Here is a 27,558-nt window from a genome sequence, read left to right on the forward strand (position 1 = left end):
TTCTTTAACCAAAAAGTTGACTACAGTCTCCTATATATACTTCTAGATTAAAGCTTAAGTAGAGCAGGTGGTTGTAGCTTTCTAGCATTTATAAAAATATCATGATCATCAGGGGTGTACCAAGTGCATTATTAGTCGAGTGTTGCTAGATGGGATTTAATACACAATACCTCCTTTTACTCATAAGCACAATTGTAGCACTTTTATAGCTATGTTGACTTCTCACCATTGTTGATGCAACACACTGGTTCATCTATTCTTGTGGGAAGGTGTCTAGATCTAGATAGGTCACAATCATGAATTTAACTCAGCAAAATTGAGAGTTTGATATTAGGATGGGGTCTTTTGATCCCCTTAAAATGTAGAATTGATTGGCATCACAAGATGAATGACTAACTCTAAATATACTAGATAAACATGTGAAACAAATGATTTGAAGAACTACTAATCTTTCCCAAACACATTGACTTATACTTCATCTATTTCTTTTATATTTTTTGTAAACATACAATATTTAAACATAAATATAAAAACAACCACTTTTATTACAAAATTTCTAAAAATATATTTTTTAACTTTTAAAATCATTATTAAAAATTATATATATATATATATATATATATATATATATATTATGGTTTAAACTTTACCCATTGTACAATTAAATCCATAATTAAAAAAAAAAACACAAGAATGATGGAGAAGCGGTCCTCATCCTAAACCGGAGATGCCAATGCAAGCTACGTTAAGACGAATGCAAAACGTTAATAATCATTAATTTTAGATAGAATCGATATATTTCGACACCCACTAGACCATGCAACATCGATGAAGTTACGAGGAAAGCATGCAAACAATCATACAAATGTTTCAGTTCTAGCTGTGAAGCCGGCTTTACCATTCTCTAATGAAGATCAAACCCACATTCTATTGAAGCATCACGACTGATTTAATGGGCTGTTTGCATCCAGAAACAGAATCGCCAAAATCATCAGGAAAAACTTCCAAAACCAGTGTGACAAATTACATGACTCAGGCTTATCCTCAAAACATGCCCTTTTGGATGAAAGCATTCCATAAAGTAGGTATTGAGAACGTGAACTTCTTCGGTAAAGTCATGGTTAATCTTCAAGAGATCAACGGTTTAAAAGAAAAGGTAATACATCTCTACTTTCAGAATTCTATTATCCTGATGATGAATGTGATTGAAAAGTTGCCACACCCAGGACTGCTGATCGCCCAGTAATGCTAATTTATCATTCAAATACAGGTGGTCGAGCTGGAAAGAGAGTTGCAAAAACAAGTAGAATTAAAGGAGACATATCATTACAAAGCCATGAATCTTGAGAGAGATATTAGAAATCTGCAGAACATTGCCCAAGAGAACGGTTTTATTCATCTGATTGCAGGAAAGCCATCAATTGAAGATCCCCATGAAAGCATAGAAGAATCAGAAACGGAGCAGATTCCCACTTCTCCAACATCTTGCTTGCTCTCTCTGCATCAACAGGCTATACAAGAGGGCTGGCATATTAACGAGCATGAGGTAGCCCGTATTCATTTTAAATGACTAAGTTTTGTCTGCAGTTTGGGGAATTGTGAAGTTCTTGTTGGGTCAGAAGTGTAGTTAAGTTTGTTTCAGTTATATCTACTGAACCCACCATAAGAGAAGGATCAAAGCAGTAAAGATTAATTTTTGTAACAGATAGAGCTGCACGAGCAGATTGGAAAAGGGTCAACATCCGATATATTCAGAGGGACATGGAGAGGTTTAGATGTTGCAGTAAAGTGCATACGGCCTGAGTTTTTCGAGATGCACGAGGTACACTGTTTATCACCACGCCTATGCTTTTATGTACTCTCAACTACCACCTTGTTAATAGCTTAGGTGCTCACATGTACCCGTACCCATATGCATCTAAATAGATTTTTTTCAAGTTATTCCTTTCCTTTTTTTTACTTGTGTACCTTAATAGACCCTTTTAATACATTGCCCCTCTCCCAATCATGGATCTTATTCTCCCTCTCTAGATGTATTTACTCTCTCAATCATTAATCTTGGTAGACATTTTCTAATCAATTTTTTCTTTCATATATTTTCTCTTTTAATTACAATTTTTTAATAGATCTTTTCTAATCAATTTCCCTTCTCAATCATGAACTCTTAATAGAGATTTTCTAATCCTTTTCTTCTCTCCCAATCATAAATCTTAATAGAAATTTTTTAATCCATTTCTTCTTCTTCAATCATGAAACTTAATAGTAATTTTCTAGTCCATTTCTTCTCCCTCAATCATGAACCTTAATAGACATTTCCTTTTTATAAATTATTGTCTAAATTATTATTTATAAAATAATATTATGTATATTTACAAAAAAAATGTGTGCAGAAAAGTTTACACCTCTAGAGTCTACATGGGGGCAAAAGCCTCTAGCATAAAGTCATGAAATGAATATAGATTGTTAGTTAACTAAAACAATAATAAGGGGGGAGGAGGAGGATCTAAGTCGCTCAGTTTATCCCATACATTAATAAGGTGAGGCGTTTGTGGGAGGGTCCCACCCATCAACATCTTTATCTTTCATTTTTCTTATGTAGCACATGTATAGGCAAAATAGTAAGAGCTATCCAAGGGAGGATCTTAGGAGTGAATCTACCAAGTACCTTGAGCAAAAAGATTCCATCCATGATGATATGCGTGAGAAGGTGAACAAGGCTTAGAGGAAGAGGGAGACATAGGAACTTTTGGCCACTACACATGGGGCATTGCCCCAATTTTTTAGGAGCACTTGCAAATGGCCCACCTCAAATGAAACTTTGTTAGTTTGTACTTGAATCTACAATAAAAACATTGGAACAAATTATAGCTTTATTATAAAGAGAAACATGTTGATCAATAGGATAATTGATAAAAAATGACAATTTTTTTTTTCTTTCCATATGTTGAAGAAAATCTCTCCCATAGAAACATGCCAAAATTCATTGAACTTGTGAGAAATGTGAGGCCAATCCCCTAAACGAACCATGTGCCATTAAAAATATTCTAGTTTGAAGGGCTCAAATAAATAATGAATACAAGTCAAAATATTTTGGGCTCTAGGACATAGCCATAATAGGTTCTTGAAAGACTTTGATTGCCCACAAAATGAGCAACGAGGGGTAAATAAATCTTAAATGATATAGCCTAAAACTAAAGAGAAAGCATTGGAAAATAATATACTAGGTAAGAAGAACCAATTAGTCTCTTGAACAACCAACCAAATGGTGTACAATTTGTGTTTTTAAACAAATATTGGTGATTGCAAATTTTAACCATTGATTTAGAGTGTGAACCCTGGGCAATTGGGGATAGAGCCAAAGATATCCTTGTTATAGTTGATAATTTTAGAAAGTGGTGTTTGGTTGTCATTTGTAATCTTTTTATCAAGGTTTGCAAGAATTGATACCAATTTTGTGAATCATATCAACTAGAATTCACCATGATTATACCAAAAGTTTTATGGTCTTGATTAGAAAGGTGAAACTTGGTTTTAGCTTCATTTTATGGAAAAAGACTCATGGTAGTTGTGTAGAATATATCTTGTATAATTCCAACTCCTTTCTTGTGAAATCTCAATGCATGAACCCAAGGCAACAAGTTGCTAAAGGGAGAATGTGATCTTCTAAAATGGGGACCATCAAATAATCTTCTAATTAATGAAAAATCCATTATAGAATCCAAAACCATTCTAGAGAAGGCAAGGCTTCATGGCTTCCCAGCCTCTCAAAATACCTTTTGCCACAGAAATAGCTTGCATCTGCATTGAGTATTTCATGATGAGAAGGTTTTGTAACTTGATTCATTTTCAAGTAGGTCATCTGATAGGATGACCAAAAGTGATGCAATCCTATGAAAGAATTTTATAAGATTTATTAGCCTAAAGGGCATAGATGATCCACTTGTGCAAGGAGCAAATTGACACCGGGTGGATAAATTCACCAAAGCTTTATATCTTGAGGGAGGCATAAATTTTTTAGGCTACCCTATGAGATCCTCAATGATTCTCAAAGAATCCAAGTGAAAATCATGAAGTTTGTCCAACTTCATGCAATAGTCCTTAGAAGGTTCCTAGTATGAAGAATAATAAACATGAGTGGTTGCAAGAATCCTAGAACAAATCTAAAATTTATTAGCTAGGGTGAGGTGTTTGGTTATCTAGTAAGCTAGCTTCTCATATTCTAATGAGAATAACTTGCCATAATGATTTTTGAGAAGTTTGCAAATTAAAGGATATTTCAAAAAATATGAAAACTTCTCAGTGACCAATATATTTCTAATCATAAGAATTGAGCCAAGAAGGTGCAATGAGGAAAGATTATTCATAAAACTATGTAGGTTATGTTACTAAATGGCAGATCCAAAAGTTTTGAAAAAATCAATCTAGATACTTGAGGACCTATTTAATAATTTTCTCCTCCTCTATGACTATGAGAAAAGAATCATTCACAAAGTGGTAATTAACAACTCAAATTGAGGAATTATGTAGGGATATACCTTTAACCAACTCTTGGGACATAGAGTGAGCTAAAAGGTAACCTAAGTCTTCAATGAAAAGCACATAGAGAGACAAAGGCAAGAGACAACATTGGTGAATGGACCTAGAAAGCCTTACAACATTAGATTGTTGACTGTAAATAGTAATGTAGATTGAGGCATCTACAAAGAGTATGATAAATAATTAAATGAAGTGAAGCCCAAATACTAGATTCTTAAAGAATGGACAAGATGAAGGGTCATTCAAAAAAATTAATTTTGGGGATAAGATTTATTTGATGAGAATTCCTATCCCATTCCATACCTTCCCAAACTACAATTACATTATCTAAAATATATCTAAATTTAATGAAATTTGTCTTTCTAGGCCTCATAATTTGAGGAATGAGATGACATAATTTTAGAGCTAAGGCTTTGGAAATTCTTATAAAAGACATTGGACAAGGTGATATGTATCTAGTTACAAATATACACTAGATATCTAGACTTAGGTATGAATTTAATATTTATTTTTTTGATAAATTTTCCTAATGATTTGGATTGGAAGGATTCAAGTTAGACTATTTGTATGTACTCTCCAATACAATCTCAAATGGACTTATAAAATTCACAAGGGAAGTCATTATAAGTAGGGACCTTGTAACTGGTCATTATATGCATATCCTCCTTGAGGTCACCAATATAGAACAATAAAACACAACAGGCTTGTTGAATAGAGGAAAGATGACAAGGAACAACTTGGAGGCACTCTTGTAAGGCTTGAGAATGTTTAGGATAATATTTCTGAGTTGTAAAAACTTGCTCATATTGCTTGAAAAAATCCTACATAATATTTAAGAGTTCTTTGAGAACATTCTACCCATCTTTATTCTACTCGATGCAATACAAAGTATAGCAAGCTCTGAGATCTTCAAATAATTCCTTGGAATCTCTATCCCCAACCTTGATCAAGTAGAATTCGGCTCTGGTTTAAGATCCTCTAATTGAATGGTTATTAGTGATTTTCTTGCGATGTTGAAGCTTTGCAACCCTAGCCTACAAATCAAGGGAAAAGGGGTTATATTCAAGAGTTATAGTAGACCTATAAAGCTCCAAGATTGTAGCCTCATATACATTGTGTCAAAATATGGTAAAATAGCATCCATAGGTGTAAAAGAAAATTGATAAACTTGTACAACTAATGACTTTGTTTATTCAAGCAATCCAGCTAGTTAGTTGAGTGGGTTGGGCTTCTAATCTCTACACCTCCCTGATGAGGTATTCCCTCTTGCCACTAAATTTAAAATTTGTTGGGAGTGTGGTCTAACAAAGTGATATTTGACAAAGTCTCCACTAAGAGAGAAAAAAACTTAACAAAGGAAAAAAGAGACTGTAGAAATCATCTCATGATCTAAGAATTTAAAAAGCATATAAAAAATATCCTATAAATTATTCCACATGTCTACCAATGGGAATAACTATGGTGTAAACCCATAATAAGATGAAAAAGGTCCAATTTATTACGTATATGATACTATACCTCTCATTCACCAACTATCTAGTGTAAGTGTAAGATCTCATCTTTATCATATTCAATCTCAACTATTGTAAAGTCACTAATCATAACCCAAGTGATGATAGTTAGTGAATTAGCAATCCATCATCACAAAAGAGATCTTTAAACATTATTGGGAGCTTAAAAATTTATAATACTAGAAGAATTTATAGCAGAACTGTATAATGCGAAGTATATGTAAGTAGATCATTTGTATGCGAATGTTATATCATGCAATGATCTATAGATAGCTTGGAAAGCATTCTTGGAGGAGAAGAGATACCGGTAGTAGTGTTCAGGGTTTATGAACTGGTACAGAGCAGAGCTAGAACCAGAACTCTATTTGGCATAGCAGATGCATTTTTGAGTTTAATTTTATTGTTTTAATTCAGCAGAAGCTTGTAGTCAGTGAGACTCTTTAGTGATGAGCAGTATGCTCTAGGCAGTGTGCCTTCCTGCATGTGCAAGCCCCCATTATATGTAATATCCTTTCATATGGCCAGTGAACTGATATTGTGGGTCACAAATCCCACCGTGGTTTTTCCTCTTTGAGGTTTTCCACGTATAAATTATGTGTGTTATGGTGTTCATTTATGTGGATGGTTTATTTGCTTCAATTTATATGTTTATTTGTTTACCAGTTTATATGTGTATGGTATAAAAGGATAAAATCTTGCATTACCAGTAGAACACTGATTCACCCCCCACTCTCAATGTTCTTGGATCCCAACAGGATCAACCAAAATTCCTAACTCTGGGATACCGCAGTTGATGGGAACTCAATGGGACCTCAAAAGGTCATCATCCAAAGTTGTCCATGCTACATAATAACTTGTAACCAAAAACCGCAACACCTGAACTGCACATGCATATCCATATAATATCCAAAACATCCATGATGTCCATACTGATATCCGGACTTGCATACAGTGTCTGGTACAAAACCAAATGACTGGTTTGACATCAATCACAACATTATTCACATAAGTCTAATAGAATGTGATATAACTTAATTTTTCCAACATGTGTTTTCAATGAAAATTTGTTGAGAACAAGATTGAGTATTGTCCTTTGGTATCCCCCAATTTAAATCACCTTCCCAATATGTTGAATTTCCTCACTCAAATATTGAGACAAAATGAAAAAAGATTTTACATAGTTACAGAAAAAAAGAATTCTAACTTGGTGGTTCCTAGGCTAAATCCTAGACCAGCGCAGACAAACTAGCTACCAAGGCGTAGCTCAAAAATGTGTCAATCCCTTTAGAGAAGGGAAAGAAGTTATTCCACCTACTAGTAAGCCTTTTTCTAGGTCAAGATTTTCTTAAATGCCCTACACAATAACAATTTTATCTTCTTAGTCATAAGTTATTATCCACTCTCTCCCTTAAATCTTAAACATATATGATGTTCTCACATATTTATTGGGTGGATAGAGGAGGGAGATTATGATACAAAAAATGAAGAATCTCAATTCCCAATATCCAATTATTTAGTTTCTCTTCAAAATAACTTTTTGAAAAATTGATACTCTTCTCTTAAAGAGTTGGACATAATGATGAAATATCTCTTGATTCTCATTAAGTAATTTTCTCTCTTATAATGCTTGAAGTCTTAAATTGACCTCCCTAGGAAATATTAAGTGTGTGACATTCTTTAAAAGCAATCAAATTCACATGTTCTCTATTTATAGAAAGTTAACATTATTGTTTTTTAACTTTTTGTTATTTGTCATGTTATTTGGCTAGCTAGCTCTATGTTTTATTATAATCACAATATTAGTTGTAGATGGGTTGTTATCTTTCTCTCTCCTAGGTGGATTCAATATGTTGTTATCATAGTTCTAAATTTATTAGTCATGTGATTTGAATCCTCTTAAATGTCAATAATCCTATGTCATATGATGGCAACATGTCAGTTCAATATGTTGTTATCATAGTTCTAAATTTATTAGTCATGTGATTTGAATCCTCTTAAATGTCGCATCCTATGTCATATCTTGTATATCATATACAAAATGACCTAGCAGACTGACCTATATACCCATTACAAACAATATGCCTTATGTCGGCTTACAATGTATTACAAAAGCTATTCAATGTCAGCCTCGACAATAATTATAAAATGATTTACTAAATAAATCTTCCTTGATGTCAGCTTCCTTCAAGTACTGATGTTGGTGTCGGTGCCGATGTAATCTTGGATACTCCAATGCCAGTGTCTGTCGGTATATGCGTCCTAATGCCGGTATATGACTTCCATCTAATCTTGTTACCATAAATGACAACAAAATCAATCCGATGAGTGTCAATTGCCAACAATCTCCCCCTTTGGCATTGATGGCAACACTCATGTGAAAAATGGATTCCTTGCTGATTCAATTGAATTATGCTCCCCCTGAGCAATACACTCCTTCTGATATCCTGGTATCCTTCCCATGTGATCCTGTCTGATTTTTCTGATATTTTTCACATATATACATACTCCCCCTTTGGCATCAATGCCAAAGACTGGTGAAAAAAAATGAAAGAATTCAGAACAAAAGAATAAATGAATACTGTTAATTTCAATGGAGCTTGACCAACTTCAAAATTTTGGGGTAAGCCTTATTCAACAACTGAAGATATGTATCCCAACCGGTTTTGAAAGTTTCACAAATGGATGCTAGTCCACTTAGTAAGTGGTCAAGTGTTTCCTTCTCTTTGACATCTGTTAGTGTGGGTTTAGCAATCATGTCCATACACTCTCTCTTATGAACACCCAATGAATCTAATATGGGACTCACCAGTCCTCTAAGACTCCTTGCTCTCCTAATGACTTTATCTATCTCCTTCTCAAAAGCAAAAAAATGGTTCTCCAAGGACAAAATTTGTCCATCAACGGATGTGGTCAGTGCGGTTAATCCATCAAAAGAGTTTGCAATGCTAGCTACTTTATCATGTAACTCCTTTAATCTGTTATCTACATTTGTTGTAAGAATTCCTATGTTACAACAGACCCTGTAGATATTTGTACCTTGTTTCAAATAATTCTCAATAAGAATGAGTTTGGCCTCAATTTTATTTTTCTTTGTTTCTATGACCTAGTCAATTGCTGCTCTTTTAGCTGTAGTGAATCTTTCTAAAGCCTGTCGATCTTCAATCCGACTCAAAGATTGAACATTGTTAGAAATATGCCCTGTTAGAGTCTTGAGCTTGCCAGAAGGACTTGCTCCATCTTCAATCAGATAACAATCTGTGCAATACTATAACTGATTGATCAATTATTCCCTTGTCTACAGTACCCTCCTTCAATAATTTCTGAGTTGCAATCATCATCAACTCAGTTGGACTCATCTCAGTGATGGATTTCTTCTCAACTTGAGAAGTGTCAATTGCTAAAACTTTTGTCGGGGAATCAGTTTTAACTGTCAATATAGACTCAGTTTCCTTTACCTTATCCTCTACAACCTCTTTTTCACTGGTGGCTTCGCCACTTGGTGCAGTGTCAATTATTGCCAGTGGAGTATTATCCACAGTATTTATAGTATCTTGTATATTTGCTTTCTCAAAAATAGTTTCAGTCGATATGGACTGTACACTCTCCTTTATTGTTGGTGTACTCAAAATTGGAGTTGAACTACCCAAAATACCTTTCCCTTTTGATTTATCTGGAATGGTGGAAGATGTAGCCTTTGAAATTTTTTCTTGAGATGTAAGAAAATCTGGATTCTTCTAGAAGAATTTGGTCCAACCCTTACTGATCTCATTTATTACCTCATTTACTCTGCCCATCATAAGACTTATCTATTGGGGTTTACTACTGAAAACTGTCCTATTTGCAACATCTATGCATCTTTTCATTTCCTCATTGTTTATAGAACCACACATTTCCAAAAGTACTACTTCCTTAATCTCCCTATCCCTCTTGACAACGTCAAGTCTTCTAGCATCAAGTTTATTATATAAAGATAGACGTATCTCCTTTAAAATTTCTACTAAGGCTTTCCTATATATATCCATGTATAACAAAATTGCCTCTTCAATCTCATTTTGCTCATCATCCTCTAAATCTTCATAATACCTAGATACATTTTTCAACATTCCATCCTTTGTAATTTCATCAATTAATTCAGCACAGGTCTTTTTAGTCTTACCGGTTTCAGTATCATCACTCTTCTTCTCCTTGCTTGTGGTTGCCGGTGTAGATGTGACTGGTTTCCTCTTTTGTATAGGCCTCCTTGCTGGAGGTGGTGGTGCAATAGGTTTAGTTGCCTTTCTGACAAGTTTCCTCCTAGGCTCTACCTTCTTCTGCTCTACCAGTGGATGATCCACTTTCTTTCTTTGTACCCTTCTAAATGCTAGAGGTTCATTGTCCTCAGGGTCAGAATCAGAAGTGATGGTAGAAATGTAAGTTTCAGGTTGCTTCACCTCTACAGTACTAGCCACTATTGGTTCTGCTGTCGATTCGGATCCAGAACCCAGTTGAGTGTCTATCTTATGAATTACATCCTGTACATATGCAAACATCTTTTCTATTTTTCTCTCTCTTCTCTTCCTGTTAAAACCAGTTTTGACTTCAAGGGCCTTCTCTTCTGTTGTACCAAAATGCTCTGTTTTGTCATCCAATGGGGCATCTAGCAGCATTTTTGCATAGAGTTCAAAAATGCTATCATCCACTTCATATCTAAGTTCAGTAATCCAAATTGTCCTAGGTTCAACTACCTCCATAAGGGTTTCATTGGTTTTCACCATAAAACAGATATCAGTTGAGTACTTCTCCACATTTTTCTTTGATATACTCTCCCTCTGCCTCATGTTTTCTTGGAATGTTTTGAAATACCCCCAAATTTTCTCATCTCTACCGGTACTAAGACCGGTGATTGTTTCCTTGATCTGCATACCTACCAATATGTCATGAGCCCAACGCTTCTTTCCAAGACCAGGTAGCTCATTCAGGAAGTAAAGCATTAAACAAACAATCAAATTTTCATATTTGAAAGTTCCTTTCTTAACTCCCTTGATCTTCCCAAGGTTCAACATCAATTCACTCCTCATCCATTCACATAGATCATATTTTGCATTATTTCATAGCATCTGATATGAAACATGAATGCATGAACTAGCAACAAAATTCAATCGGTTGGATTGAGCTACCTTATAACCTATTATCATGCTTGCAAATTTCACATCAGTGTCAAAGATTGTGCTGATCCTCATTGATCTATTATCAGGAGTTGCATCGGTGAGTTTCTCGACCTCAGTGTTGGAAATTTTCTTGCCAGGTTCTTGTCTGACTTTGGGTAAGCCGGTGACTACTTGAATAGCCTCCTTCATGATCATGTAAGCTCGATCTAGCTAGATAAAATCGTTGTGAACCCTGCTCAGAACGTATCTGATAACTTCATCCTTGAATTCTGGTATGTACAAAATACCGGTAAACCCTAAATCCTCAATTTCTTTGTATTCCGGTTTGATGGTTTTGGAGTCTCCTAGTATCATGGATTGATACATTCTTTTGATGTCCTATGTGCCTAGATCCTCTAGGGTGCAGTGAATGTATGTCCTCATGTCTTCAATACATCACGTTGTCAGGAACCCTAGAAAATGCTCCCGCAGAGTCTTCCTTCTTAGCAATTTCAGGAACCTCCTTGAATATGGGCCTTAACCTATCCTTGACTTCGATAATGGTGGGATTTGTAATGAAAGTAGGAGCTGAAAATCCAGATGCCATTTTCAAAGAATACCTGAAATTGAACACTGGTGCAAGATTTATTTTTTCTCGAAATCCTTTCACAATGTCTCTGCTTGCTCTTAATTCGCCTGAAATTCACCTTTTCTTCACTCTGAATGCTTGAATGCTTGGTGAGTGAAAATTAATTCACTTACCCCTTTTATCAGCAAATAAAACCTTAATCTTTCTCTGTAATAAATGCTTCGTGAACAACCCTATCGAGTGTCGGTTTCACAATCTTGTGTCAGATGAACCTTTATTTATGATGAACACAACTCTCCAGATCTCTTCTAGATCTTCTTAGATCTCCTCTGAGGTAATATGCAAGATTTTTCAATGACTTTGCCAACCCCTAAGGCTTATGCCTCAGTTACCGGTGGAATTTCCTACCAGTGGAGGAATACCCTGTTCTACTAGTGGAGTTACCGGTGTAGATCCATCTCCACTTGGTTCTTCATATTTTCTAACCCATCTCTTGGTGTGATCTTGTTGTATTTCATCTACCTTCTTCTTTCCTTTCTCATTATATTTATCATTGCTAACCGGTTGAGTCTTGCTTCTGTAGTATTTAGCAATATGACCTATTTTGTTGCATGCATAACATGTAACATTGTTCTTCTGAATTGCTTTGACAAATCTGGTATCATTCCTCGACCTACAATGCTTAGAAAAATGTCCAAACTTTCCACATGCATGACATTTAACATTCATTCTGCAATCTTCTAATCTATGACCATATTTCTTGTAATTTGTGCATTGACTGGGAACATAATTGTAGTTTCAATTTGCTTTATTTCTACATTGTTTAGCCATATGCCCAAATTTATTGCAAACAAAACATCTACCATTGAATTTATAAGCATTATATTGTCTTACCAGTTTCCTCTGTTCTGATGAGTTCTACATACCGGTTGTCTGATCTTCATTTGCAGTACCAGAGCTTTCACCTTGTACAAATCCAAGTCCTCTAGAATCATCAATCTGCCTTTGTCTTTTCAATAATTCATCCAACTGTACAACACTGATCCTGAATTTTTCTTTATACTCACTTGTAGTAGTTAGATCATCTCTCAGAGTAGTTATTTGTCTTTCAATTTCTTGTTCATTGTTCCAGGAGTGTGCCAAATCAGTTCTCAATAGATTATTCTCATGAGTCAATCTGCCACATTCATCAAATTTGTTCTTCGGAGATATAACAAGATTATCTTCCTTCTTCTTTCTGTCCTCAATATCTTTTGACAACCTCATAGTCAGATCTTGCATTTCATTCTTCATGAGCATGTTTCCTTGACTTAGTTTTTGACATTGTTCCTTAAGTGCATTCTTCTCCTCATCATCTGGGTTTTCCAAAAAAAATTTTCTCTTGGCTTGACCTAATGATAAACTTTCTTGCAGGATAAGAATGAACTCATTAGCAGAATTCAATTCATCTTGCAATTTCAAGCTTTTTATCCTTTCAGCATCATAATCCTCAAGAGCCATCTCAAGTTGCTTCTCCATAGCCATGTTCAAAGATTTCAGTTTCATGATCTTCCTCAAGTTGTTAAACTTCTTCCGATGTATTAGACTCTGATACCAATTGTTAGGATCCAAGAACACTGAGAGGGGGGGTGAATCAGTGTTCTGCTAGTAATGCAAGATTTTATCCTTTTATACCATACCCATATAAACCGGTAAATAAATAAACATATAACTTGAAGCAAATAAACCATCCACATAAATGAACACCATAACACACATAATTTATACGTGGAAAACCTCAAAGAGGAAAAACTACAGTGGGATTTGTGACCCACAATATCAGTTCACTGGCCATATGAAAGGATATTACATATAATGGGGGCCTGCACATGCAGGAAGGCACACTGCCTAGAGCATACTGCTCATCACTAAAGAGTCTCACTAACTACAAGCTTCTGCTGAATTAAAACAATAAAATTAAACTCAAAAATGCATATGCTATGCCAAATAGAGTTCTGGTTCTAGCTCTGCTCTGTACCAATTCATAAACCCTGAACACTACTGTATGTGGGAAAAGTGGATTGTTAGAATTAAAATGTGAAAAATTACGATAAATATCAATCCACACACACACACAGGACTTCTTGATGCAAGCTATGGAGTAACGACGTGTTACTCAGCTTCCCAAGGAGGGTCCCATGGTTCTCTATCTCACAATGTCCCTCAAACCAATGTTTTGCTCTCAGATTACTGAGCAAAATGGTTTAGGGATGGCAAATATGAGAACGAGAGAGAGATTTTAACTGTTTTTAATATGAGATGTGTTATAAGCTAGATGAGATGCTAGAAATGCAACAAACTAATGATAAGATGACAGGGTTAGTATGAATACTATCCTAGCATACTATATTTAATCTATGATTGAACTAAAATGATAATGAACTTATTCTAAACATGCATATTCATGATTAATTATGATCTAAAAGAGGCTAAATGAGGAGCATATATAAAATGAAAGCTTGAAACAATTTGAGCATAAGTGTGATGCTTCAAATTTGAAAAAAAGATTGTTAAGAATGGAGGAATGAGAGCTCTATTTATAGCACAAACAGGGCAATGGATGGTCAAGATTGAATGGTTTAATCAAGGGCCAAGTTTGAAAGTTGGGGATCTATGTGCACAATTTGCACCAATGACAGGGTGACAAGTGTCAACACAGGATTGGGTTGAAAAAAGAGGTTGGAGGCATTAAAGGCCTGAGGAGACCTCATGGTTATCTAAAGGCTAAGGGTCAATTCTAAGTTAGGTTTACCCACTGAATTAGGATCTAATCCAAAGATAAACCTTTGTGCAAATGATTAAGAGATAATCATGGTCAAAGCATTAATGACCTAATGAGACCCTTGGGTTGGGTAGAGGTTGAGTCAAAACAAATGTTTTAACCATGTGGGAGGGTTTGAAATAACCATTAATGGTTATTGGAGACTTTGTGGATTAAGTGGTTGAAGGTTGGAAGCCTTCAATGGTTTTCAAAGACTTTAGGGTTTTTGGTGGTTGAAGGTTGAAAACCTTCAATGGTTATCCAAGACTTTGGGCCATTTGAAAAGTGACCTCCCTTTGCTTAGGGACGTGACAAAGTTTAGAGGGGATTTAGGTTAATTAGAATTGGTTAGAATATTCTAGAAGGGGTTAGGAAGGGGTTTGGAATTTTGCAAGTGGATGAGGGCATAATAGGATTTAATTGAATTATTTGATTTTCATTCAATTTGGTTGCAATTTGGAGAAATTAAATAAATATGATTTATTCAATTTAGGATAACTATTTAATTAAATTTGAATTTAATTAAAAGTGGCTAGGGGGATTTAATTGAATAAAATGATTTATTCATTAAATAGGTATAGTGAATTTAATCAAGTGATTCACTTAATTAAATAGAAGAATGTGGATAATTTAATCAAATTGGATTTAATTAAATAGGGAAATGAACATAAAATATTCATTTAGGAATATGGTCATTTTTATACGTCTACATTTTGCCCCTCTTTGAAGTAACGTGTGTGCACATGTTATTTCAAAGAAAATGATGTCCTATTATGATTTATGATTAAATGCAATTTTTGTGTCGCTCTTTGATTTGCAAGTCGTGTCTCAGTTTTGATGCGATGCCCCAGATTCGAGATTTGATGTGTGATACCCCAGATTTGATATTTTGATGGTGATGCCCCAGATTCGATATTTGATGTGTGATGCCCCAGATTCGATATTTGTGTTGTGCTGTCATGATTTTATGTAGTTGTCCAATATGAGTGTCGGTATAACTTGTTTTGATGTGAGATCTTTCAAGTTATGTAGATATCAATGTGTTGCATTGATCAGAATATGATTTATTTGCGTGTTCTATTTCAAGTTCGATGTGGGAAGCCTGATGTGTATTACAAGCCGATATGGGTTGGAAACTTGAGTTGTGTTACAAGCTGATATGGGTGGGAAACTTGAGTTGTTTTACAAGTTTATGTGATTTTGGTACTTGAGTTGTTTTACAAGTTTTGATATGGTTTTTGAGAACTTGAGTTGTGTTACAAGTTGATATGAAATGATAGGTTTTTGAACTTGATGTAGATGAGCAAATTGTTTCATGTTGTTGATGTAAGTTTGATTTTGATATCTTTGTTTTGATGTGGAAACTGATATTGGATTTGTTTTGAGATTTGATATGATAATGCCCCCTCGGGAGATCGTTCGTGCACACAAAGCATGAATGATCTCTCGAAAGAAGAAGAATGTTGTTTGAAAGATGGAAGAGTAGATAGTGATGGCATGCATGGGTTTGATAAGATTGATTAGATTGATTGGAATGAAAGCAAGTCTTGTTTTAGGTATGACACCTCCTGTATAAGACATGGATGATCGAGCATCTAGTTTCAAGAATGATACTGCCTATATAAGACATGGATGATTGAGCGTCTGGTTTCAGGAATGATATATCCTATATAAGAGCTGATCAAAACATCTGGTTTCAGGAACGATATATCCTGTATAAGAGCTGATAGAAGATAGTTTGGAAGAATGATGAAGATAGTTTAGAAGAATGATAGAAGATAGGCTGGAAGAATGATAGAAGATAGTTTTGAAGAATGATAGAAGATAGTTTGGAAGAATGATAGAAGATAGGTTGGAAGAATGATAGAAGATATGAAAGTGAAGAAAGATTCCATGATGATGTGATAGATATGCATGCGAGGGATGCAATGATGAATGATATTTTGAAAATGAGATGTATGATATGATATGCAACTAATTGTAAAATGATATGCAACTATTTTTTTTATTTTTATTTTTTTGGAGCATCCTCGTCCTGCATTTGCCATCCGATATAGCCATTTGTTTGCTTTCTTTGTAGATATCATCATTGAGCATTGATTTGTTTAGGATATGTTGAAAATTTATACAAGCATAATGGTATAATTGAACCATAATGACCTGAGAAAAATTTACATGATATTTGATTTTGCAAGATAGCACAAGCGTCAAGGTATAATTGAACCAGGACGAGCTGAGTGCGTATTGCATAAACAGACAAGAGTTAACCTTTGTCCCATACAAATCCGAAATGTCCTCAGCGATATGCCACCTGATTGCTTCATAGGACAAATTTGCATGGAAAAAGACTTCACTCACAGATAGAAGACAAATAAAACATCACATTCCTTCCTTGCTTCTCTAGTCGTAAGACATCCTGGAGGTGCTCAGGAGATATGATAAGAAAAAATTTAACAACCATAAGTAATCATGCATGCTATTGGAAATGTATTCTTGTCAATTAAAACATCTTGCAAAATAGATCTTTGTTTAGTTGAAATCAGTTCAAGTTCGTGATGTTTAGCCTTCTTGCATTGTCATTTGTCATTTGTTGGTTGTTTTGATCCTTGTTGTCTTGCTACATTTTTGGTCTGATGTTGAAAATCTTGAAGGCGAAATGCCCCAAGCGAGGTCAGGATTTTGCCCCTTGTTGTTGATACTACTTTGATATGGATATGTACACTCATCACCTAGCCATGGTGGGATATTATTTGGATAATTGTTTCAGATAAACCAAGGACAGTGACTACACTAAGTATGTCCAAGATTGATAAGCATTTGTGAATTTCTGGTGATGTCTCAGATGGGTGGATATGATATGTACAATATGATTTGTCAAACATGTATTTCCATCAATTGATAAAGATAAGGCTAACTATAATAAAATCCAACAGTCATACTGATTGATGTCATTGTTATGATTTGGTTGATGATTGATGTATAAAAATTTATTTCTCTTGATGAATTTGGAAAAACTAGGTTGTTGTTTCTTCAACGTGATGTTACGATAGAGGTTCTTTCTTCTCAGAATAAGGGGATTAGTCATGCATGAGTGATCAATGGTTTCCTTTGATTTGTTTGGATTCAGTTGATTCCTGTTTGAGAAATTTCAAATCTTACTTTATCAGAGTGAAGGTTTAGCTGCCCCTTCAGGATAAAGCGTGTCAAATGATATGGATAAAAGCCTCCCGGTCTGGAAACTGGATTTGACAATTTGAAAATTCTAAACAAGTGTTTTTGAGATAAAATCCGTAAGATGGTAAAGGATTTGATTGATACTGATGATGAAAATTTTCCGGATTATGATAGGAGAGACATCCTCTATTGCTCGATTCGTTTAGGATTCAGACAACTTTGTTTGACACAAATTTTGCTTAAGAAATAGTTTTATGGCTTGTTTTTGTCACTCTGCTCTGATGAAAAATGATGTTGATGGATGGATTGATTATCAAGACTTGATGATTGATAGGAATGTCTAGATTCAAAGAGTGAGTACCCCGTATAAGACCGATCTGTCTGATTTCGAGTATACCTATCCCTGTATAAGACATGTTTGATGTTGATGTTGATTTCAAGTAATGAATTGATTAGCAAGACATGTGATAAGTTTGATTGCAGACTTTGAGAGTTTTCCTATTGTTGATCTGATTTGATGGATGGTCCATGTGTTCATGCTTTTTTTTTTTTTTTTTTTTTGATTTTTTTTTTTTTTTTTGTCGATTTTTTGATTTTTTTGAGTTTTTGGATTAGAAGAAAGATGTATTTGGTTGCCCCAATGTATATCAAGACAAGGAATGGATGAATGAATGACTGAACCATTGAGGTGGAAATAGATTTGTTGTCCATAGTTTTGATCAAGATCAAGGATGAAAAAGGGGATATGGATAGAGATAGGATATAGATAGCACTGGATGATGGAAGCAATGAATAGATAGGATAGATAGATATGGATTAGAGTGAAGCAAGATTGTAGAAAGAATTGGATGATAGAAGATATGAATAGATAGGATAAGGGATATGGATTAGAGGATTTGGGAGATATGGTAGGAAGAATAGAGTAGATGAACTTTGCCCCCAAGCATAGAGGTTTCCATTTGCAAAAAGGTGATACGTAAGATTGTCATAGTATTTAGCACCATCTGAATAAGTGTTCTCAAACTTTTCAAAGATAGAGACCCAACCCACACTTAGAACCTCTGGAAAATTCAACTGAACATTTCTAGCAACTAGGAAGCAGACTCAAAAGGGAATAAGAATCCCAAACTGGATCAAGGTACTTAGTTCTTTGATTACCCATGTGTGTTTAAGTGGGTTCATTCTGGCTCATATGATCATTGTAATCTTCAGAATCCAACATGGCTAGCTACATGAGTTACCTTAACTTCAAAAGCATCCTGGATAGAGCCTCGCTGCCAGCGAGCGTCCATAGCCCCGACGAGGTTATCGTTGTAATCTCACAAATATTGCTCCATTGCCAGCCAGGCGTCCATAGCCCCAATGGAGTTACTTGCATGTTCCCATAGCCAATCATTTTGATATTGCATTTCATTGCATTTTGCTTTCCTTGATATTCATTTTCTTGCTCATGCTTTTGATATTTCTTTTTTTTCTTGCATTGGCTTGTAAGTGATGAAACTTACATGGGTCTGATAATTACAGTGGCACTGAAGCAAGATTTAAGATTTTTCACTAGCCATGTCTTCAATTTAAGAGATCACAATGATTTTTAGAGCAATCGATTAAGTGTATGAGATATAGTAATCAAAAGATGTCAGTACCAAGATACGATAAGTGGTTCTTTTTTGGATTGAGTGTGTATCCCAACCAAAGAAAATGTTAAAGAGGAACAACCTCGGATTCTGAAGCATTTCATGAATAGATATCTAGGAAAAGGACTGAACAATAGATTCGAGCATGGGAAAGTATGTGACAAAATGACACAAATGCCTATTTCACAGATAAAGGATGTATGCAAAGGATTGAATGATAGGGATGGAAGGATAGAAAAGAGGTGTTGGATAATAGATTGAATGTTTGAAGATTTGTGCAAGGATAGAGGGAAATGTATTCAAGATGAGTGTTGGTACTTGAGAAGTGATGAAGAGATGGAAGAAAATTGAATTTTGGGACAGAAGGATCCAAAATAGATAGAGGAAATGATAGAAGAATAGTTTTGGAAAGATGTTTAGATAGAGGATTGAAAGAATTTCAAAGATGTGCTCCTCATTGATCTTTCTTATGGATCATTTGAGGTGATGGATTTGTGGATGGAGGGAAGTAAGGACCCAAGATGGATGGAAGGGATGGAGAATTCGATTGTGGAATGAAAGGACCTAAGATATATTTGGAGGATGAAGAGATTCCTTGATCTTGATCTTGACTTGGAGTAGGATCATTTGAGTTTGTGCTTTCCTCGAATCTTGTTGGATGAAAGTCTTTCCTAAAGATAGTTGAAATATTGATACCCATCTCAAAAGATGTTTTGTTGGATATGGAAATCTTCTCCACTTTATGATTCTTCCTTGTTTGAACTGACTTTTGAGTTTGATTGTTAGATACTTTGCAAGATATTTTAGCATTTGTGACAAGAATACATAGCACACATGAAGACAATGATCATCCTAATGCTAAACATTGAGTGTATATTCGTTTGAGGATGTGTTCAAATCCTCGATGTTATCACTGGTTTGATTTACAACAAAAGACACATCAGATAGACTCTTTATTCAAAGGTCATTGACAATATCATAGCCCACTAGTCTCGATACTCCGTCAGCTCAAACAGCCTTGTCACCCCCTAGAGGGCGCCCGTTTTTTTGCCTTTTGCTAGAAATTAACTCAAAGTGAATCGCTTCACAATTGAGTAGTTATCTTGGGAGATATATGGTGAGTAATCTTGGGGGCGGATTCTTCCCCACCCTTGCACTATGATATTACCAATGTTTGGCGACTGACTCAATTCAAAGTTTCTAATGCTAAGGTTCATAATCAGGCTTCCTGTTCGGCCGTCAGTGATAAACTCCCTCAGGAGGCTTCTCAACCTTTAGAACAAAGGCTTTACATATCGTAAATATACTGGGGGAAGGCTAATCACTGCGCGTAATCATTGAAAGGGACTTTCGTCACCTTCCACTTTTGATTATAGTGGGTTGGAATACTTGGCTTCAAAGTCATTCCCCACTTAGGTCGTTCCCTTCACACCAGCCAAAGAATGGCTTTAAGAGTTTTTCAACCCCTCGGGAAGGCAGGCCTGCTAAAGGATTTAAATGCTTGAAGTACAGAAAGCTTAAGAGTGGCTTGGCTTTTTGGTCACCCAGTTATGGGGAGAGCATATACCTTCCACTTTTGAGACAATGCAATCAAGTTGTTCTTTTTAGCCTTCAAGACAATGATTTGCTAACTTCTATTTGGAGATGTTGCTCCAACAAGCATGATGTTCTTTTTAACCCTTCATAGCAAAGTGTGTATTTCCAAAACTTTTGTAAAACAAGCCTGGTCAACAAAGTAAATCGTGATGTTTGGTCAACAAAATTAAAGTCGATAGGGAAAAACTTTCCCTCTTTGCCTTGCACAAAATGAAGATGAGGTTCTTTTACTTTGCAAAATGAAGTGAATCCTTTTAAACACCAAAGGATGGTGAGGTTCTTTTTAAAACTTTTGCCAAAGTAAAGATTGTTGGTTCTTTTTACAGCTTCCAAAATGAAGTGTTTTTCCTAACTTGCAGGAATGAAAGGTTTGCTTTGTTGTTCTTTTTACCATGCAATAAAGAAAAGATGAAGTTTCTTTTAAAACATCAAAAAGGAAGGCATGAAGTTCATTTTATGCATCCAAATGAAATGATGAGGTTTATTTTAACTTGTGCAAAAAGGGAGAGTGAGTTCTTTTTAACCAACTTTTGTTGAAAGAAAGTAAAAAAAGAGACTTAAACCCTCTAAACTAACTCCTTCCCCTGCACAAAAAAAAATATTAGAACCTGCACACAATCAGTGATCAAATGTTAGTGTGGGCTTACACAAGCCTAAATTCTGATCTTGGTTACAAATTTTACAATCCTGAGCCTGAAATGCCCTGAAATTTGACTAAGTCTGAAATTTGGAAGATCTTCCAAAAACTAGATTTTGCATTACAACTCCTAGAGGTCTGAAACCCCTCTCAAACATCCTGAAAGTATATATGGAATATAACTTAAAGTATAAGAAAGAGAAAAGATACTTAAATGTTATATTCCATATATATTGTGCCTCCCACAATATATACTTAAATGTTATATTCCATATATATTGTGCCTCCCACAAGCCTAATTTTTTACTCTGTCATAAATTTTTGGCTCTTCCAACTCTATGCGCTAAACTATTGCACAGATGCGCTAAGAAAAAACACCCACGCGCTATTCTGTGCCCCCAATGCGCTAAGCTGTTTTCCCGATGCGCTATTCTGTTTTTCTTCTGCGTCGAGACCTACAGAAAAATATTAGTGAAAGTCACGCGCTAAAGAAAGGACTCCACGCGCTAGAGTATAGACCCCACACGCTAAACGGTGAGCGGGATGCGCTAGACTGTTAATCAGATGCGCTATTCTGTTTTGTTTCCGTGTTGATACCTACAGAAAAAACTTAACTAAGGTCACGCGCTAATGTTTGAACTGCACGCGCTAGATGATGGTCTACACGCACTAAACAGTGGATTGGATGCACTACTCTGTTTACCGGATGCGCTAAACAGTGTTTTGCCCGCGTCGATACCTACAGGAAAATTTGTTAATACAGATCATGCGCTAAGAAAAGGTCTTGACACGCTAAAACAGAGAGCCCACGCGCTAAACAGTAGGCTAGAAGCGCTAAACTGTTAGGCGGATGCGCTAATATATGTTTTCGACGCGCCGATTCCTGTTTCCCGCGGACCTGCAAAAGTCTTCAAATTTAAAAAACGATAGGTTATTGGGGTTCGAGCCCCACAGTGGGCGCCAGAAATGTATGTGGGAAAAGTGGATTGTTAGAATTAAAATGTGAAAAATTACAATAAATATCAATCCACACACACACACAGGACTTCTTGATGCAAGCTATGGAGTAACGACGTGTTACTCAGCTTCCCAAGGAGGGTCCCATGGTTCTCTATCTCACAATGTCCCTCAAACCAATGTTTTTCTCTCAGATTACTGAGCAAAATGGTTTAGGGATGGCAAATATGAGAACGAGAGAGAGATTTTAACTGTTTTTAATATGAGATGTGTTATAAGCTAGATGAGATGCTAGAAATGCAACAAACTAATGATAAGATGACAGGGTTAGTATGAATACTATCCTAGCATACTATATTTAATCTATGATTGAACTAAAATGATAATGAACTTATTCTAAACATGCATATTCATGATTAATTCTGATCTAAAAGAGGCTAAATGAGGAGCATATATAAAATGAAAGCTTGAAACAATTTGAGCATAAGTGTGATGCTTCAAATTTGAAAAAAAGATTGTTGAGAATGGAGGAATGAGAGCTCTATTTATAGCACAAACAGGGCAATGGATGGTCAAGATTGAATGGTTTAATCAAGGGCCAAGTTTGAAAGTTGGGGATCTATGTGCACAATTTGCACCAATGACAGGGTGACAAGTGTCAACACAGGATTGGGTTGAAAGAAGAGGTTGGAGGCATTAAAGGCCTGAGGAGACCTCATGGTTATCTAAAGGCTAAGGGTCAATTCTAAGTTAGGTTTACCCATTGAATTAGGATCTAATCCAAAGATAAACCTTTGTGCAAATGATTAAGAGATAATCATGGTCAAAGCATTAATGACCTGATGAGACCCTTGGGTTGGGTAGAGGTTGAGTCAAAACAAATGTTTTAACCATGTGGGAGGGTTTGAAATAACCATTAATGGTTATTGGAGACTTTGTGGATTAAGTGGTTGAAGGTTGGAAGCCTTCAATGGTTTTCAAAGACTTTAGGGTTTTTGGTGGTTGAAGGTTGAAAACCTTCAATGGTTATCCAAGACTTTGGGCCATTTGAGAAGTGACCTCCCTTTGCTTAGGGATGTGACAAAGTTTAGAGGGGATTTAGGTTAATTAGAATTGGTTAGAATATTCTAGAAGGGGTTAGGAAGGGGTTTGGAATTTTGCAAGTGGATGAGGGGATAATAGGATTTAATTGAATTATTTGATTTTCATTCAATTTGGTTGCAATTTGGAGAAATTAAATAAATATGATTTATTCAATTTAGGATAACTATTTAATTAAATTTGAATTTAATTAAAAGTGGCTAGGGGGATTTAATTGAATAAAATGATTTATTCATTAAATAGGTATAGTGAATTAAATCAAGTGATTCACTTAATTAAATAGAAGAATGTGGATAATTTAATCAAATTGGATTTAATTAAATAGGGAAATGAACATAAAATATTCATTTAGGAATATGGTCATTTTTATACGTCTACAACTACTACCGGTATCTCTTCTCCTCTAAGAATGCTTTCCAAGCTATCTACAGATCATTGCATGATATAACATTTGCATAAAAATGATCTACTTACATATACTTCGCATTATACAGTTCTGCTATATTCTCCTATGTCGCATCCTATGTCATATCATGTATATCATATACAAAATGACCTAGCAGGCTGACCTATCTACCCATTACAAACAATATGCCTTATGTCGGCTTACAATGTATTACAAAAGTTATTCAATGTCGGCCTCGACAATATTTACAAAATGATTTACTAAATAAATCTTCCTTGATGTCGGCTTCCTTCAAGTACTGATGTCGGTGTCGGTGTCGGTGTCGGTGTCGGTGTAATCCTAGATACTCCAATGCTAGTGTATGTCAATATATGACTTCCATCTAATCTTGTTGCCATCAATGATAACAAAATGAATCTGATGTGTGTCAATTTCCAACAGATCCTGGTATCAATTATGTGTTCCGGTGTTTGCAATTTTGGTATCTATTAGAAGTATCTCTTTGAGTTTTGTGATTGTGGTTTCCTTGGTACATTTGGAGTCTACATCTTGGAGATATTGAGCTTAATCTTATGGTGATAGGTCTTTTCTCTTGGGTTTGGATGACCCTTGCTCTTTTCCCAAAATCACGGTATATGCTTTGGTAATCAGAAGTACGTAAAGAAATTGTATAGAAGTATTGTGAAGGCCGACATGAGCTTATTGATAACATGTTGGTCTTGGCCGACACACTATTTTATATTTATACCCTCTGATGTGTGTGTGTGTGTGTGTGTGTGTGTGTGTGTGTGTGTGTGTGTGTGTGTTCATGAGTGATGAAGAAGACATGTGAATTGATCAAGAGTGAGTGTGTGTGATGTGCAGAAGATAGTTGGCAGAAAAAGAAGCAGTGTATGTGAGAGTTGCAGACATTGAAGGTAATCAATAGTGCAAAATTCCTTTACGGAACCTGCTGCGGAATAGTGGTGCAAAGATCTCTAACCAGATATTTTGTAAAGTCTAAGATTTGTAATATGAGCTTAACTTGGAATTGATTTCATGCATTTGGAGATGTAAACCTTCTTAGTTCAACCCTTTCAATTGCAGTGAGCATTCCAACAGTTAGCTTTTTCATTTTGTATTTGCAGTGAGTAGTCTAGCAGTGATTCATTTTTGTAATCTGGCAGTGAGCCACCCTATTTGTAAACACAACTATAACTAGTTATATTTTCCTGAGAGTTAACACTCTCCGCGGTTTTTCCCATTTTGAGTTTTCCACATACGAATTTCGGTGTTCATCTTGTGGTTGTGTTCTTCTTGTTTATTCTGCATTAGCTATTTTAATTCAGTCAGGTCTATTTGATATTTTGAGGATATCTTCAATTGGTATTAAAGGTTTATTGCTTTAATTAAGTGGAAATACCGATTCCCCCCCCCTCCCTCTTAGTATTTTGGTGCTTTCAACCTGATCAACAATTGGTATCAGAGCTTTGGTCCCTTGCTTGGAAAGCCTAACCGCTTGAAGCGATCCATGTTGGGTGAGCCATGGCACCTACATACTTTGATGAAGAATTTTAGATGGATGAAAAATTGAAGACAACCCTTGAAGATTTGGAAAGTGTTGAATCAGAGAATGAAGAACTGAAGGAGAATGTGAAGATTGCAAATGAATGTGTACAGAAGCTGAGAGAGAAAAAATGGAAATTCAAGTTGAGACATATAAGGAGGTTAATAATCAGTTGAATCAAATGAATGAGACCATCAAAGACTTGATGCAGAAGATAGAGGAAAAGGATAAGATAAAGCAGTTCCTGAAAGAGACATTAAAGCTAAAATCTAAAGAATGTGAAAAGCTTGAGCAAGAAGTGAAGAATCTGAAGGCAAAGAACAAGATCCTTGATAGTAGCATGCTCCTGGAAGATTTGATCAACATGCAACAATCTAAGTCAGACAAAACCAGACTTGGTTACCAAACTGGTGTATGCCCAGATCATAATGTTAAAGAAGAAAATAAGAAAGTCAAAGTTGATTCAGAGAAGAAGTCAGAAGATGAGAAGAAATCCCAGAATTAGAAATCAAATGCAAGAAGACCACTAATCCGACAACCAAATGCACAAAGGTATCCATCTTTTAATGGCTATTGTTTTAAATGCAATAAATTTGGACACAAGGTAGTGAACTGTAGAAGCATTCAATGTTATAGTTGCAAGATGTTTGGACATAAGGCAAGCCTTTGTAGGAATCATGTTGTGTATTAAAATTATAACCCGGATGTTGCAAACAAGGAGAGATATAAATTTCAAGGACATTGTTACAATTGCAATGTCTACGGACACAAGGCCAATCAATGCATATACAGATCTCATCTGGTAAGATTTAAGAAGAAAATTGCTAATTGTTTCAAGTGCAATCAACTCGGACATTATGCTAACCAATGCAGGAAAGGAAAGGAGGAAAAATATGTTGAAAAGAGTGCAATGAAAAATTATGAATCAAAGAAGAAGGAAAACTTGGTCTGGAGAAAGAAGAATGAGAACAAAGGAAGTGAGCCTAAATTACTAGAATCTGGTGCAGGCACCTATTCCTCTGAAAATTAAGCTTAGAGCTTCGGGTTAGGGGGAATTTTGATCTAAAAGAAAAATATTCTAGCCTCCTCATTTAAATGGATCATGTCGCTAATCTGGCATGACAATGCTTGAGTGTTATCCAGTAATTAGAGGAATCATGATGACATCATCGAAAAGATAATTCTTGATGGCAAAACCCTAATGAAGCATCTTTAGTAAGATAAGTATCAACTCTTGAGTTCATTTCTTTCATATCAATTATATTTTCTTGAGATCATTGTGAATAATAGAGCAATAGAAAAGTGAGTAGTGAAGAGTAATCATGGAAAGAAAAATGATCCTCAGAGAATCTAGTAGCGAAGAGTTTCAGATTCTGGACAAAGTGCTCCTAGATGAGTTTAGTCTAGAGAAGATTAGAGTTGTTGAAGAAAATTTGAAGGATGGTGAATTGTAGAGGGTCAAAGAGTTAGAAGGAAAAGGACTAAATCTATGGACCAAATTCCCTTGGTTTGACGATGCAGAGGTAATCAGAGTAATCCTTAGTTGTGTGTGAGATCACTGACTTGTGTGACAATGGAGAAGTTCCAACAAAGAAATCAATTTTGAACAGGGAAGTGGAAACAGCGAGCTCTAATTATCAATATGATCATCAAGTCAGTAGTGAGGTATGTTACCTATGGAATCTCTTACAAAGTCTATTTCAGAAATAGGGAAGGAGCCACCTCGGCAATTGCAGTGTATATGGCATATATGTTTATAATGGAGAGAAGATCATTTGACTTGTGTAAATTACTGAGAGAATTGTTGTTAGAAAATATCAAGATGACAAAAGAGAAGAATTATGCTTTCCAATATGGGTCATTGCTTGTGAGCTTAGTCATGTACTGTTTAGAATCCCTTTCGGAAAAAGAATGTTATTTGGGAATTTGGTGTGCCAATTGCAAG

General features: G+C 35.5%; 1 protein-coding gene across 1 annotated transcript in view; it reads left to right on the forward strand.

Moving 5' to 3' along the window:
• The first annotated feature begins 952 nt into the window (after positions 1-952).
• The window catches only part of LOC131055171 (serine/threonine-protein kinase STY17-like), a 97,371-nt gene continuing 70,765 nt past the window's right edge, over positions 953-27,558 (forward strand). Inside the window, exons 1-3 of the mRNA XM_057989804.2 lie at positions 953-1,156; positions 1,271-1,546; positions 1,706-1,822. Of these exons, the coding sequence (XP_057845787.1) occupies positions 953-1,156; positions 1,271-1,546; positions 1,706-1,822 (597 nt within the window). The remainder of the gene's footprint in view (positions 1,157-1,270; positions 1,547-1,705; positions 1,823-27,558) is intronic.

The sequence above is a fragment of the Cryptomeria japonica genome, chromosome 2 (assembly GCF_030272615.1).
Source record: "Cryptomeria japonica chromosome 2, Sugi_1.0, whole genome shotgun sequence".
In the NCBI taxonomy this organism is placed as follows: domain Eukaryota; kingdom Viridiplantae; phylum Streptophyta; class Pinopsida; order Cupressales; family Cupressaceae; genus Cryptomeria; species Cryptomeria japonica.